Source organism: Leptonotus elevatus, chromosome 3, assembly GCF_054856555.1.
Source record: "Leptonotus elevatus isolate MCC_2025b chromosome 3, RoL_Lele_1.0, whole genome shotgun sequence".
Lineage (NCBI taxonomy): Eukaryota > Metazoa > Chordata > Actinopteri > Syngnathiformes > Syngnathidae > Leptonotus > Leptonotus elevatus.
Window position 1 is genome coordinate 2,946,009 of NC_141241.1, and position 14,953 is coordinate 2,960,961.

General features: G+C 40.6%; 2 protein-coding genes across 4 annotated transcripts; one reads left to right on the plus strand and one right to left on the minus strand.

Annotated features, from left to right (window-relative positions):
- Nucleotides 1-1,591: 1,591 nt before the first annotated feature.
- syap1 (synapse associated protein 1) lies at nt 1,592-6,265 on the minus strand. 2 transcript variants are annotated; one of them, XM_086072084.1, is made up of 10 exons: nt 5,957-6,265; nt 4,692-4,810; nt 4,564-4,630; nt 4,369-4,442; nt 4,085-4,224; nt 3,028-3,185; nt 2,899-2,948; nt 2,433-2,589; nt 1,894-2,035; nt 1,592-1,792 (listed from the first exon to the last, which is right to left on the minus strand). In XM_086072084.1, exons 1-9 carry the CDS (start codon nt 6,168-6,170, stop codon nt 1,905-1,907), a joined length of 1,110 nt encoding a protein of 369 aa, XP_085928210.1. In that variant the 5' UTR covers nt 6,171-6,265; the 3' UTR covers nt 1,592-1,792; nt 1,894-1,904. The 2 variants fall into 2 exon arrangements, with proteins under 2 accessions (XP_085928210.1, XP_085928209.1); XM_086072083.1 differs by having other exon boundaries at nt 1,592-2,035.
- Nucleotides 6,266-6,390: 125 nt separating this feature from the next.
- On the plus strand, nt 6,391-9,053 carry phospho2 (phosphatase, orphan 2). Of its 2 annotated transcripts, XM_086072086.1 has the most exons (4): nt 6,391-6,594; nt 6,925-7,014; nt 7,084-7,178; nt 8,062-9,053. In XM_086072086.1, the coding sequence occupies exons 2-4, from the start codon at nt 6,944-6,946 to the stop codon at nt 8,649-8,651; spliced, it is 756 nt and encodes a 251-aa protein (XP_085928212.1). In that variant the 5' UTR covers nt 6,391-6,594; nt 6,925-6,943; the 3' UTR covers nt 8,652-9,053. The 2 variants fall into 2 exon arrangements, with proteins under 2 accessions (XP_085928212.1, XP_085928211.1); XM_086072085.1 differs by having other exon boundaries at nt 6,518-7,014.
- The last annotated feature ends 5,900 nt before the right edge of the window (nt 9,054-14,953 follow it).

The following is a 14,953-nucleotide window of genomic DNA, read 5'->3' on the forward strand; positions in this document are numbered from 1 at the left end:
AAAAAATCTAGGTACGACTGTATTATCCTTTCATGGTGTTCATTTAGCACGACTACTTGGCTGCCTCAATCCTTTGTCTGGAACACATACAGGGGGGGGGGGGAAAGGAGGTCCTAATGCATTATTAAAAGATGGTTACGCACACACAAGTAATAACTCACGTTCACTCACACACTCGGCGGGTGGCTTTATTGCCATGGTAACAAGCATGTGGCCTGAAGCAGAGCAGCAGAGGGGTTTAAAGGGTGTGTGATGGAGTGATAAGAGACACAAAGCAAAACTATTCACAGCCACTAACATACCTTGTTAATAAAAAATAAAAAGATCCCGCCCACTTGCCATCCTGATGGCTTCGTCAATTCTTAACATCTCGGTGCATTCGTTTCGATTGTCATCAAACATCTGGTGGCCATTGACTTCCATTTAGTTTTTTTTTTCTCCCAAAAGCATTCATTTCTATTACCTTAATTAACTCATTCACTGCCATTGACGCCTATAGACGTCAAAAATTCATTTGAACTATTTATTTCTAACAAGAGAATGAAAACCTATAAAAATAAATGTATTGCACATTTAGAACAGAAATTTGTTATTAATCGTGAGTTAACTTGTGATGTCATGCAATTAATTACAATTAAACATTTTAATCACCTGACGCCCCTAATTTTTTATTATTATTTTTATCCTGAGTTAACTAGTAAAGTCATGCGATTAATTACAATTTTAAAAAATCACCTGACACCCTTAATTTTTAATAATATTTTCTTCTTTAAAAAAGAAAACATTATTAAAAATTAGGGGCGTCAGGCGATTAAAATTTGTCGCATGACTTCACTAGTTAATTCACGATTTTATATCTGTTCTTAATATACAATAACATTTTTTATAGGTTTTCATACTCTTGTTAACAAAAGTGGGGGAAAAAAAAGTTGAACTAATAGAAATAATTCAAATGAATTTTTGACATTTATAGCCGTCAATGGCAGTGAATGAGTTAAACATTCAGTGAGTTTGATTTTTCTGGTCTTGCAGCATTGATCGCCATCTTATTCTGACTTCAGAAATTGATTTCGGTTGTGGTGTGGGCGCGACTGCTTGTAGGTTCAAGACAGGCAGCAACACGCCTGGTGCGTCTGCCTGCTGGTGTCTCACTCACCGTGATTACAGACTTGCGACAAACCAAAACATCCAGGGTGCCAGTTCCTTCAGACACCCCCCCCCCCGTCATTGCATACCTGCGTCGTCACCATGCAGGCTCAAGACTTGATTTACTTTCTCTTTGATTTCCATCACTCCAGTTTGGGCAAAAGTCTTATTTACAGTACTTTGAACTAAAGTAAAGGACTTGCGCAGAAGAGCATAAATTTCAATTAGAAAAAACAAAGTTTTGCAGATTTTAAAACATGTATTCAGGGTCACTAGTTGGATACAGCCCATTCTCTATGGCGCCCCCTAGATGTCATGAACGGTGTTCCCTTACAATTTTTTGGCATTCCTTCACAAATATGTAATATTATTAATAGTGATAACAATTAAAGTGATAGAAAGAAAAACATTCTTATTGAAAAGATGATTCCATTAAAGGGATTTTTTTTAATGTTTTTTTTATTTACATAGTTCAACTTTACTTTTGACATGTGTCTGTTAGATAACTAATAAATCATTTTGACTGTACAAGAAAAGGAAAAAAAAGGGACAGGAAAAATAAAATTGAATGCGTGACGTCACCCAGTTGACACCTTGCAGTAGAGCGCCTCCTAGCGCCACTTCTCTGCCATTACCACTAATTTCCCTAGAGAGGTGACGAGACATTTTTGCAAATCTCAGCTACTTCTTCATCTGGGAAAAGTTCACGGTTGAACGTCCGCTTGTAAACACGAGCAGTGATCATACCGTGGCACGCTTTAAGTTTCGTGCGCCTGCAGCATCTCCTCGATCTCCTGGTCCCACTGCTCGTCCCGGTTTTCCGACTCGGCCACCACCTCGTACTCCTGCAGCTCCTGCTGCAGCTCCTTCTCCCAGTCCGACTGCTCCTCTGTCATGAAGACAATAACGGCACGTTAGAAACTTTATTGCAACATTTGTTTGTGGCACAATTTTCCATTTTCAGAAGGATTTTTGCATTGTGCGCATTTACACAAATATTGTATGTCAGCCCATTCAATCAATTTTTCCCTTTTTGTTTTTCCCAAAGAAATATTGTTACTGTTTTAGTGTGCCGCTACTTCATTATTATAAAGAAAGGCGGCAATTTCGGAAGGCGCTTCTTTGTTTCAAGTGGCTGTGAAGCACATTCTGCACTCTCGCCCAAAGTCATGTGATCACTTCATTATTATTCTTTTCTTTCCTGATGGGAAAAAGGAAGGGTCTATTTGAGGGAGGCATTTATTTGCACCGCGGCAATTTGGAACGGAGGAATAATTCAAACCAACCGTCAGCAGAGGGGCCGCTGTCCTTCTTGTCGAGCACCAGCTGCTCCATTCCCTTCTGCAGGTCCTCGTGGTCGATGGCCGCCGAGTCGAAGGCGTCGCTCACAAATTCGGAGACGCCGGGACTGGTGGAGATTGAAAAGTCTTCTTCCGGAGTGGGCTGAGGGAGCACGCATACACAATATCGTTACAGGCTCAACGCAAAAAAAAAAAAAACAGCAATAGTTAATTTGCAATATTTTATGAGAATAACTTTTTTCAAAAAAAAATAAAAAATCAAGAAAAAATTCTCAAACGTTAATGGAGAATTATTATTATTACTATTTTTACAATCTTATGTAAATGTGTTTTAAAATAGGAACTTATGCCTTGTACAATTATTTGAGTAATAGTAAATTATTATTATTGAAGTTAATGTTGAAACTGTGCATAAGAAGTGTTTGTTTTTTAACTTTGTGTTGCATACTACCTGTTGCTTGTCGCTGATTGAAACAGGCGGCGTTTTGGGCCTGACGTTATCTGCGAGGGCAACAAACGGCGCAGCGGTGAGGATGAGCAAATATGCAAATGAGCGTAAAGTCATTCGTTTACAGTATACCTGTTAAGCTGACATCATGGTGCGAGACGGCGTCCTCTCCGTCGCCGCCCGTATTCTGCTGCTGCTTCTGCTGGGCCGCCAGTGCTGTCAGCTGCGCCGACTGCTTGATGAGCGACACGCGGTAGAAGTAGTTCCTCCAGAAAACTTCCTCCTTCACACTGTCAATCAAAACACAAATAACATTGAAACACATCCAAGCGCAAAAGCACGAGATGCTGACTGCTGACCTGTTTGTGGACATTTTTATCATCAAGAAATGTAAATGTTTTCCCTAGAAAATTTAAATATTCCGATAAACTTTCCTCCCCCGTCAAGTGGAAAAACAATTCTCATAAAATTGAAACATTTTCTTTAATTTAAACCCCTTTTCCTCAAATATTTTTTTTTATATACTTAATAGAACTAAAAAATTAAAAGGTAATTCTCATAGAATTACCACTTTTTCAAGGTAAAGTTCAACTATTTTGAAGTAAATTTGAAAGTAAATCTTCAGAACATAATCCCCCTCAATAAATGTGAATGAAAAAAAATATATATTTGTTCATCAAATTTGAAAAAAAATCAGTAAAAATAAACTGCAATTTTTTTACAACTTTTTTGTAAACTTCCCTTCAAAATTGAAATGTAAAGTTTTGTTATATCATTAAAAAGTATTTTGTTGCACCATCAAGCTTGATTTTTCCCCGCATACATTTTCATAGAGCAGATTTTTAAATTAATTTTTTATTACAATTTTTAAAAAAACGTTGTAAAATGAGTAGCTTCACATAAAATTACAAATAATTTCACATAAGATTACAAATTTCTGCTTGTAAAAATGTAAACTTTGCCCATGTAAAGTACGACAAAACAAACTATATAATATTAAAATGTTTCCTTAACAAATCTCATGAAATAAAAGTTTTGTAAAATAATTCTAGGAAACCCTTTAAAAAACTTTTCGTAAAAATCCACCGTTTTCTAATCAAGATTGCCCCCCCCCCCCCCCCCCCCCCCCACCGCTCCCTGAAAAGTATGGACATTTTTCTTGTGAAATGTGAAGGCACAAGGTACTGACTGTTTGGGCACCAGGTCGAAGCGCATGCGGTTGAGCAACTGGTCTTCCTCCAGCATCACAGCGGCCATAGGAAACATTTGCTCCATGTCGAAGTGGAACTGCACGCCAGCCGGAGGATTACGCAGGAAGTTACGCTTGTCCTGAATGTGGAACACAACAATTAATTGGAGAGCTTTTTTGCTGGATTCATTCTCGTTATCTATTTCTATTGTGCGAGAGGAGCCATCACATTTATCACCATTTAATATATATATATATTTTTTTATTTATTTAACGTTGCTCACAGCTGAGAGGGCGAGGATCTGCTGCTGAATGGTCTCCTCCTCGTTGTAGCCCACCCATGGAGGCACTGCTGCTTCTGGACAGACACACACAAACACACATCAGTAAATAACATCAGGCTTGCATTCATATTTACGTCACACATGAAGATTTATTATATCTTTTTTTTTCCCCCAATCTTGCATATAGTTTCCTACCTGATCTTTTGGACTTATTTTCCTGGACAAACTTATCTTGCTCCTTCTGGAAGTCTCCAAGGAAAGTCTACACACAAAACAAGACAATAACAACAGCAATAGCAGCAAATGTTAGTGCATAAGCGCACCTTGTCGATGATGCCGTCAATCTTTCCCTCCTCCACGCTCTTCTTAATGCTTTGTGCCGTCACTACCACGGACTCAGAGATCTTCTTGGTTGCACTGGACGCAAAACTGAAGATGAAGTCTGGACAGAAGAGTTGAGTCGTTAATAAATACATAAGACTCAAAATATTCATACACTTCAGATATGCACTTGCGTGATGATGAATTCATTTGTCTTATATCTGAAAATTGAGAAAAGATGAGGTGACTATACAATGAACATATCACTACTACTTTAGTATGACTCCATTGGCATTCAGTCGGTTTTAAGAATTGATTGTAACACTTTACTGATTACTGTTAAAGCACATGTGAAGCTGCCTCCGAGCTATGTTCCTGAACTTTTGACCTCGTATGAGCCCGCCTGTGGCCTCAGATCTCCGAGAGGGCCTTCTGGGGGTTCCAAAGTTTAAAACTAAAGGTTATCGAGCATTCTCCATCAGATTGCCTCAACGACCTGCCGGAAGAGCTGAGACATGCAAAATAGGTGAGCACTATTAAATTTCTTCTTAAGATGAACTTTTGCAGACTGACTAGTTTAACGCGATGTCACGGTCCAAGACCAACACTCACCTCGACTCCATGTCCAAATCTTGGTGTTGTTATTGAGTCAGACCTGAAATGTAATAACCACTTAAAACCTATTATTAAATGGTCTTAGATCAAAACACATGAACGATTGTGTTCCCAGAACCAAAGTGAAGCAGCTATTATGCTCCTCAATTGTGGAACAAACTGCCTCGAACAACTGAGGTCTGCTCAAACTGTCAATTCATTTAAACCAGGGCTAAAAACATTGTTGTTTACTTATATCTGGTTTTAATAATTTGAATATATTTGATGATTTTTGCAATGTCTTAAAGTGTTCCTTTTTCCGCAATGCTTTTCATGTAAAGCACTTTGAATTCTCTGTGTACATGAAATGTGCTACACAAAGAAACTTGCATTATCTTGATGTGATCTTTTGATGTTCTGTTTTATACGATATATTACAATCTTAATGTGTTTTATGTGCGATATTCTGTCTGTCAAAACACTTTGTAAACACGTGTTTGCAAAACTAAATTATAAACAGTTATTATTTTGTTTGAATCCATTGGCTGAAAACGATACTGACGTCAACCAAAAGCCCAAAACAAAGCAGGAGTTGCTGGGTAAAAAAGTGCTCCCGTTGATTCAATCACGCCATTTCTTGATAGTGTTTAATGTAATCGATGATATGACTCACCGCCAAGTCCTTTATTGAGATCCTGATTCGTCTCCACGTCATTTTGTCCTACTTCGTCATGGTGGCCATCAGCTGCTGCTTGCAGTTTGTTTACCTCGTTCTGAGCTTCCACCACTTTTTCTTCTACTTTCTGCTGATTCTCATCCGCGTCACCCGACGTGTTGATGTCCGCCGGGCTCTCCAGACCCAACCAAGAGCCTAAACCTCGCAACATTGTCAAATAAAACGATTTTCGGGGGGCAAACGTTCGATGGTTTATGGGGACTAACTCTTTTGAGGGGTGGGGGGGGGGCAGTGCTTCCCGGAAGTAAGACGCTAACAGTTTCTTCTTCGTTTGATAAATTACTCGGGTGCTAAACTGTACTGCCACCTAACAGAGAAAAATATATGACTCCTCCCAATGTGAGTTTTTTGATAATGGACAATACCCCCTTCAATTGAGATTATTCGACATATGAAAAATATTAAATTGCCGATTAAAGACGCAAAGAGTGAAATAATTCGCCTCTGTAAATGTGTTGAATAATCACTGACCATCTTACAGTTTACGACAGGTGGCGGTAACGAGCCGTTGCGTATCTTGAGACGACGCGAAGGGGCTTCACTGAGGGCTTACGACAACAACAATATAAATATCGGTCAGTTTGTCTTTTATGATCTTATAAAGAACGTTTCTGGCCTTTTACATCTCTTAGTCCCCATCTTCTTCGCGTAGTAAAGGCTGTGACGACGCAATAAATATTCTAAAACATAACCAAAAAATGTATTCATGAATTGGACATCAAAGTCCATGTACAGAAAGCTATTTTTTTTAATTTGAGCGAGTGTATTTTCGATCTACAACGTGCATAATAAACAGATCGAGATGTAAAGTATTATATGTGGCCCCGTTTTACATTCGGCGTGTTGTTTAGGTGCCTTGCACTTCAACGTCGTCACGTATTTTCTTTCACTTTCCTTTTGTCAAGTTCCGAACATTTCCACGTAATGAAGACATTGATGGTGTTTGATTTCGACCACACGGTGGTCGATGACAACAGTGACATGTGGGTGATAAGGTAAATATTGATGATTTACAATAATTATGTATTATTGAAGACGTGTCACAAATATATATTGTGTTTTAGGTGTCTTCCGGGTCATACGCTGCCCGACAGAGTGGAGAATTCGTACAGAAGAGGCCTCTGGACTGAGTTCATGTGCAGAGTGATGGATTATATAGGCATGCACAACAATATTTGAATAATTGTTATGTACATTTCTCTGCTTATGGTTGTTGTTAGTGATGTAACGCAACCACCATACTTGTGTCTGTGGATCAACCCAGCTGTACATGCAGTGTATTTATACAGAAAACCTTTATGTATTTGCCATGATATGTCAGGGAATCTCAAAATAGGACATTAGAAGACTGCAGTGTAACTATGACTAGAAAAATAATTTTAAGTAATATTCCTTGTAGTAGTGGTAGTAGTAGTAAGAATAAAATAAATATGATTAATTTTCAGTAAAATATACTATATGTTTTGCGTAATATATTACGGTATTTTGTATGTATTTTATTTTTTCTGCAATTTATGTATGATCATTCATAATTTAATGTTGATCTATATGTAACAAATTTCCCCCAAATATCTATACAATAGCCTTTTTATTTGTCAATTTATTATATAGATTAACACCTTAGCTGTTCACAATGGCCAATGGTTTTCAGCCTGGATTCAGGTTCGGTTTCCCCGCCCTCTGGCTATGGATGTGACATCATGTGCGCATTGTGTACGTGAAGAAGGGGGTGTGTAGTTTCATTTTTCGGCCACAGGTGGCAGTAGTGATCCAAAATTAGATTTTCTCCATTCAGCATCTTTAAACTATTACATGTATACCACCATTATATAATGTTAAATGAATAGTCTCCAGCGGCAAAAAGCAGGAAATACATGTACCAGTCTTGGTTTGTTGACTGACAGCGCCAGTAAATAACAGCGGCCAATTATGCAAATGAACTCAACTGAACACTATTTATTTTATTTTTTGGTCTATTACATCCAACATTGTATAAATCTCGGTCCGTTAAATCGAGGCTCCACTGTATTTTCTTGTTACAGGCGAGAAGGAAGTGAGCGTGGAGAGCATCCGCGCCGAGATGGAGCGCATACCCTTGACGGCGGGAATGCACGAGCTGCTGACGTTCATATCGTGCAACAAGAGCGACGTGGATTGTGTGGTCATCTCAGATGCCAATGAGCTCTTCATCGACTGGATCCTCTGCGCCGCCGGCTTGCGCTCGGCCGTGGACTGCGTGTTCTCCAACCCGGCTGGAGTTAACGCGTTGGGCCGCGTGGAAGTACGCCACCACCACGCGCATGACTGTCGCCGCTGCCCCGTAAACATGTGCAAAAGGAAAGTTCTGGAGGGATACCTGGCCCAGCGGGACGAGTACAGCCGTGTTTTCTATGTGGGCGACGGCTCCAATGATTTTTGCCCGGTCGCCTGCCTGAGGGGACGCGATGTAATCATGCCCAGGAAAGGATACGCTCTGGAAAAGCTGCTGGAGCGCAAGAAGGACGCCCTTAAAGCCAGAGTCATTGCCTGGAGCAGCGGAAGCCAAATTCTACACGAGCTACAAGCGAGTCTAAATTCACCGACTGATGATGCAGCATCAGTTGGTTCGGTATCTTGCTCAAGGATAATTTGACGCGGTCACAATGGCAAGGGATCGAACCCCCAACTTCTGGGTTGGGAGACGCCCACTCTACCACTGAGCCATGCCGCCCCTCTGGTGATGATAGAATGGGTGTCTGCCTCTATGCGTGCCCTACATCTGACATCACCTCTCACCTCGAGTCAGATGGGATAGGCTCCAGCTCCGTGTGACCCCGAACGGTATAATATTGTATTTGTAGTATTGTAATCAATTCCAGGTCTCGAGAAATTGCTCTGATGTGATTTTGCTGCATCTTTGTGAATAACAGTGTCGCGATTATCTTCTCCCAACAACTTGCCCGCACGTCTGCATTGTTGTTTATATGTTAATTGCAGCATTAATTAACGAGCACGGCAGAAGCAATTACTGTCAATAAACTTTTCATGCTCACTGCCAGCTTGCTCCAATTGTCTCATTCTCACCCGGTGTTGGTCCAGTGGAGCCTGCCTGCCGCGTCATCTTCAATGGTGTCAACTGGAGTGGATTCGTGTGCTGAGACGAGCAAAGCTGGACACGGGGCATCATGATCGAGCGGCTTTTTTTGGCAGCTCATCTATCTGCTCAGTCAGCACTCATTTCGGAAGAGCAGTACGGGTACGAGGTGACGCCTGAATAAAAAAGGGGATCTTTTCAACTGTGAGAAGACACCCCCTTGGAGGACATTTTATACCTGCAAGAAACATGGGAGGTTGCGCAGGACAGATGCACAAATAGAAACACACGTAAACAAACAATGTATATATTAACACACAGTATTTATATACACATGACATACAAACTCTGAATCAGCAATTATAAATTATAAAGAGCGATTCCACAATCACAAGAGAAGTGCACCCTCAAAACACCAATGAGGTGTGTGAGCATTTATTTTATGTTTCATGTCAGCACAACAGCATTGACAATGCGTGAGGCTTTAATGAATATTTAAAGGTGCAATCCGGGATTCCAGCAGGCCAAGCGCCTCATTTGCATACTAAAGTAAAGACAGACCCGAGGGCAGCGCTGACATTCCTGCTTTGGACAAAACACAACGTTGCGTCATACACACACACTCCCACTACAAATACAACCAATACAAACAACTCGATTATACATGTATACCATTGGCAACCCCAAGACATCAGTTGTGATTTGCCCATGCGATATATGCACAACATTTTATTTTTAATTTTCAAATTTTGTAACTGGAAAAAAAAAAATAAAAAAAAATCCAACGAAACAATCTAATGGAAGTAATTAAAGTAACAGAACAGAACAATGTAGGAAACAGAAGTCACAAATGTAATTAACTTACAACTGACTAATGAAATTAATCAATAACATTAACTAATAAAATTAAGGAAGGAACTAGTTTCAAAGTAAAATAATGAAACTAACAAAAGTATCAATGTAATGAAATTAAACAACTTCCGAAACTAACTAACTTACAAAGTTCACGGAGCCAACTAACTTAACAAATAAAAGCAACAAGATAAGTAAAGGATCTTTAGAAACTAACTACAAGAACTAACCTAACTAACAAAACTAACTATCTAATATAAGGAACTAATGAATGAAAGAACTACCTAAGAAACAAAAAATTGGAAATAAAATAACTAAATAATGACACTAAATAACTTACAAAGCTAACTTACAAAAAAAAAAAGAAGTAACTAACATAACTAAAAATAACAAATAAGCAAAAAATGAAAATGATAATAATTGGAATTAACAAAACAAACAAACTTACACAAATAATAAAACAAACTACCAAACAAAACTAACTAATGGAACTTGGAAAACTAAAATAACTTAACAGAACTACCATAAGTAACATAACTAACTAACTAACTAAAGCGTGACAGAGCCCTGCAAGAATAACAGAAATTCAAGTAATTGACGCCCACCTTAAGATGGCGACAAAGATGGTTTCTCTGCTTGTCCTCACTTCAACACAGTTCTTGACACCAAGAAGCTACAAGGACACCACAAAGCAACATTTTGACAGGTTTGTGGGTGAGAAAAAAAGAGTTGTGAAGCAAATAACAACAATCTATGGGAATGAAATATGTTATTGCATCTGTTAAGTAATTTTTTTTTTATTAAGATGTCAAGTTTCCTGATGATGAACCATTTCCTCTTATTGCTATGCAGACTTTTTTGTTCCTGTTAAAAAAAGGGCCACGGCTAGTGAAATAGATGTCGTGTTCAACAATTCTCATGCGAGCGCTAATTAGCGACGTGTCTCTTCACGACAGCGAGTCACTTCCTGGCCTTCCCCCCCGGAGGCAATGGACGCTCCCAACGTGCACTGACCTGCTCGGGAATGCCGGAGCGCTGCCTTGGCATGACGTTGGCTGGCACTCTCTCAGCTCCAGGCCCGGCCAGGCCCGGCTCGGCCCGGCCCGGCTCGGCCCGGTCAGGTCAGGAGAGCCCGCAGTCAGCTCGCAGGCAGGTCAGATGTCAGCCGTCTGCTAGGTCGCTACGCTACAGTACAGATTTGCTATGTTTAACTTTTCAGAAAGGAGGCAAAGTTAGAGTTGTAAGACGGTCGAACCCACCTGCAGTGTATCTCGAGTCATGATCTGGGTCAGTGTCAATTGGCCCCAACGACAGTGGACTATAAAAAATAAAATAAAAGCCGGCTTCTACTGCTGTTCGCTGCCAAGCCAGCAGGTGGCCAAGGTCATTACCCCGAAGAGTTGGATCCTTTGAAAGGTGCTATATACATTTGAGCTATCATCATTATGATCATGATGATGATTGAATCAGAGATGCATGACAAGCGTCACCTTTATTGGATGGAGGATGAATGTGTAGTAGTCCAATCCTACCAGTTGGGGGCACTGTAGCTCCATGTTGAATGCAGTATTTACAGTATTACACGGAGGAGCTTAGAGCTCCTTTGAGTCCTTCTGCTATTTTCCAAGTCTAAGTGAGCTTTGTTCTTGACAAGCAAGGATGTGCGCCCTGGTAAAAGCTACAAAAGAGAATATCGGTGAATTTTGTTTGGCCGAGGTCCAGAATAAAGCCCCCAATCCCCAAAGACCCTCTGCCGAGTTCATTGAAGCACCCAAGACTGCTGTGAATGATTGAAATGTCAAAATTTACAAGTCCTTTTGTTTTTAGTTTAAACTCCACTTTTACTAGTTGAAATAAATGCTAATATTGTTTATTATTAATTCTTGCTTGAGCCTAGATTAGAAGATGTCTCCTTCCCTTGAGTAAATAAGTGTTCGTCCCGGCAGCACCTGTGCAGTTCCTTTAAAACTTTAATTGTCAGTCCGCCACTTTATCTTAATCATACTTCCGTCATCACTTGGTCACCACAATTTTAAGGACCAACAGACTGAGGTAGGCATTCCGTCAGTCCGTCATTTGTCAAACGTCAACAAAACGGGACTGAGAGGTCCATCGGTTCTTGACGAAAATACGCTTCTGTCAGTGATTAGTTCGTCTTTTTTTTTCAAGTTTCTCATTATTCGCTAGCAAACCAGGCGTCTGTCAATTGATGGACTGACAGACACTCCGTCACTCCGGAAGGAAAGCCCACCAACACATAAAATGCCTCCCAGGCCCAGCCCTGGGCATAGGTGAACTAGGTGGTTGCCTAGGCCGCCCTCTAGTGGAGGAAATTGCAGGGCAAAAAAAAAAAAAGGCAAAATGGTAAATGGACTGCTTCTTATAAAATATAGTTTTTTTAAATCCCCCCAACAAGTGGCTAAAGGAGGCCCAGGGTAGAGGCATGTATGTCAGTCAATCATTATTGTCTATAAAAATAAACATGCATATAGCATTAGCTTCTTAGCTTGCTTGTAAATTGTTTGTTGAATGTAAACAAATATGTAGGAAAGGCATACTTTTTAATTGGATTTTTTTACTTGTAGTTGTCAGTGAAATTTGGTATTTATTGTGTGGTGTGCAATCAAATATTGTCTATTTACTTATTGTCGTGGGGGGGGGGGGGGGGTCAATCTGCATGTTCGCCTAGGTCACCAAACCACTTAGGGCCGGCCAACTATGGACGTCAAGTTTTGCTACGCTTGAAATTTTACTATACTGCCGACTCGCTTCTTCAATTCACACCGTGACCATTTTTTTTGGGACAATTTAAAAAATCTGTCCAGGCATTCACGGCTTGTCTTTCACGTCCATCCCATTTTGCCCAGTGGAACAAAAGTGTAAACACATCCACGACTACATTTAATTGCATCATAAGCAACGACGTGTTGTGACAGACTCGGCATAAACGTGTGAGCTATGCCATGTTTTTGTCAACGCGGGTCAAACATCGCTTCCCAGGCAAACGAGGAGGGACATGTTTCTTTTTTACACACACCTGATAAATAACTCTAATTTCTGCCACCTTTCATCTTCCCCCCTCGTCACAGCTCGCCCGCCTCAAAAGCCTCGTTGTTTTCGCCCACTTAAAGCCGATAATGAAATGTATGCGCGAGGCGAAGCAGGTGATTAATCAGAGCAGATGTGCCCGGCGTCCGGTGCCAGAGCGCGTCAGCCCGCCGGATCGCACGCTGTCGTCGAAGCTTTAGCGCGGGGAGGGGAGGGGTGGGGGGGGTGGGGGTGATAGCCTGGGGGGAGCCCGAGCTCCGAGCCCGATCGCACCTCCTTGCCAGCGCACGCGGCGGCCAAAGCTTATTACAATTAATTAGTCGCACTCCAAATGTCCTCAAAGGCATCTTGTCGTGTCTCTCAGACAGTCTGTCAAAGTCTGCTGTCATAACAAGACAATCCAGTGGCTCGACATTGGGACATAAATCACCATCATTGCCTTTTTTTCAAGGCAAATCCTCCAAAACCATTGACGTCATGCTCCGCCTACATTGGACGGCATCAGGGGAAAAACCTTCGGGAGGAGTTTTTTTTCGAAGAACGAGCCTTGGATGCACTTGAAATATTTCACTGTACAGGCTTCCCCCAATTTACGACAAGAGTTGCACGCCCACGGTGCCGACGTAACCAAAATGAAAAGTAAGTTAGTCTATCGCTAACCTATGCTAACACAGTGGTTAAATCAGAATAAATAAATATATTTAACGTGCCTTCCCTTGCTACGTGACAAAGTAATCTTTGCCACAGTGCAAAATAGTTCATTGTGTGCTGTTGGTAATGTTAAGTTATTAACATTGTTTTTCAGTTTCAATTTATATTTTAGCTGTTTTGGATTTAGTTATAGCAGTATGGCTCAATGAATAGAATTGTATTATCTGTCTCACTTTCAGAAGAAGGGCAACGGGTTTGTACATTTGCTATCTTTAAGGGAGTTTTGTCTGTGGCCGGTCTCTGCCGGTCGGAAGAGGGGAGTCACAGGCTGATTATTATTGTTTTTCTCTAATCTGATTTATACCCATGGGAACAGATTCTCTTGTATTCACTGAGTGGTAAACAAATGTACTGTGGGCTGATGGGAGGAGACTTTTCGTATTCACCGACTTTTCAATAAATAATGATGTGACGGAGAGCCGGACACACAATCTGATGGAACACGGCTTCAGTGTCGTCAGCTTTTGTCATCAGAAGCTTCTGATAATTATAATACCTTTGCAAAGGGACTTCTTCACCAGAATCTCACCATTCAGTTAATTGAACACGCAAAGAGTACAATACTTAATATTGTCTACTCTTAACAGTAACCGACCCCGTCAGTTGTATTTTTATTTTTTACTACCCTTCCGCCTTCCCCATTTTTGCATGCTGAGAATTGCTGCACTGCGTCTACACAGATGGATGACATTAAACTACCTCGGATTTAAGTAACTTTTGCGTGGGGATGGGGGGGGGGGTGTTAGCGATTAGCATGCGCACCGTGGTGTCATTACTAAGTTTTTAGGCTTTAGGAAAGTTTTCCTCTGCTGCCTAAAAAACGAAAGTTTAAGAGGTTCTGACATTCTGAGTCTAGAAGTTAATCCTGATCCGGGGAAGCAAATATCCCGTTGTTTCTCAATGCGGAGTTTTCACTTTTCAGTGCAAGTACAAGCCGGCAGCAGTTAACCCTTTTGGCTGGCAACCGCACTTTCCATGAAAAAACTGAAAGGATCGGTTCCGGTGTGTCATAAATCATATTTTCATCATAACCTGCCTGGCTGCTTCAGTATGCACGTATTCATAAAAATGGTTATGCTTGGCCATAAAGTCAAAAGGGAAGAGTAAAATGTGGATTTCATTTAGAATGTTCCGCTAATTCTTCAAGACAAAAATGTCTCTACATAAATGTGTCACATGTGAAACATTCTTCAGAATATTTATAATATATTTATATAAAATGACTAATTTCCCTATCATCTATGCTGGAA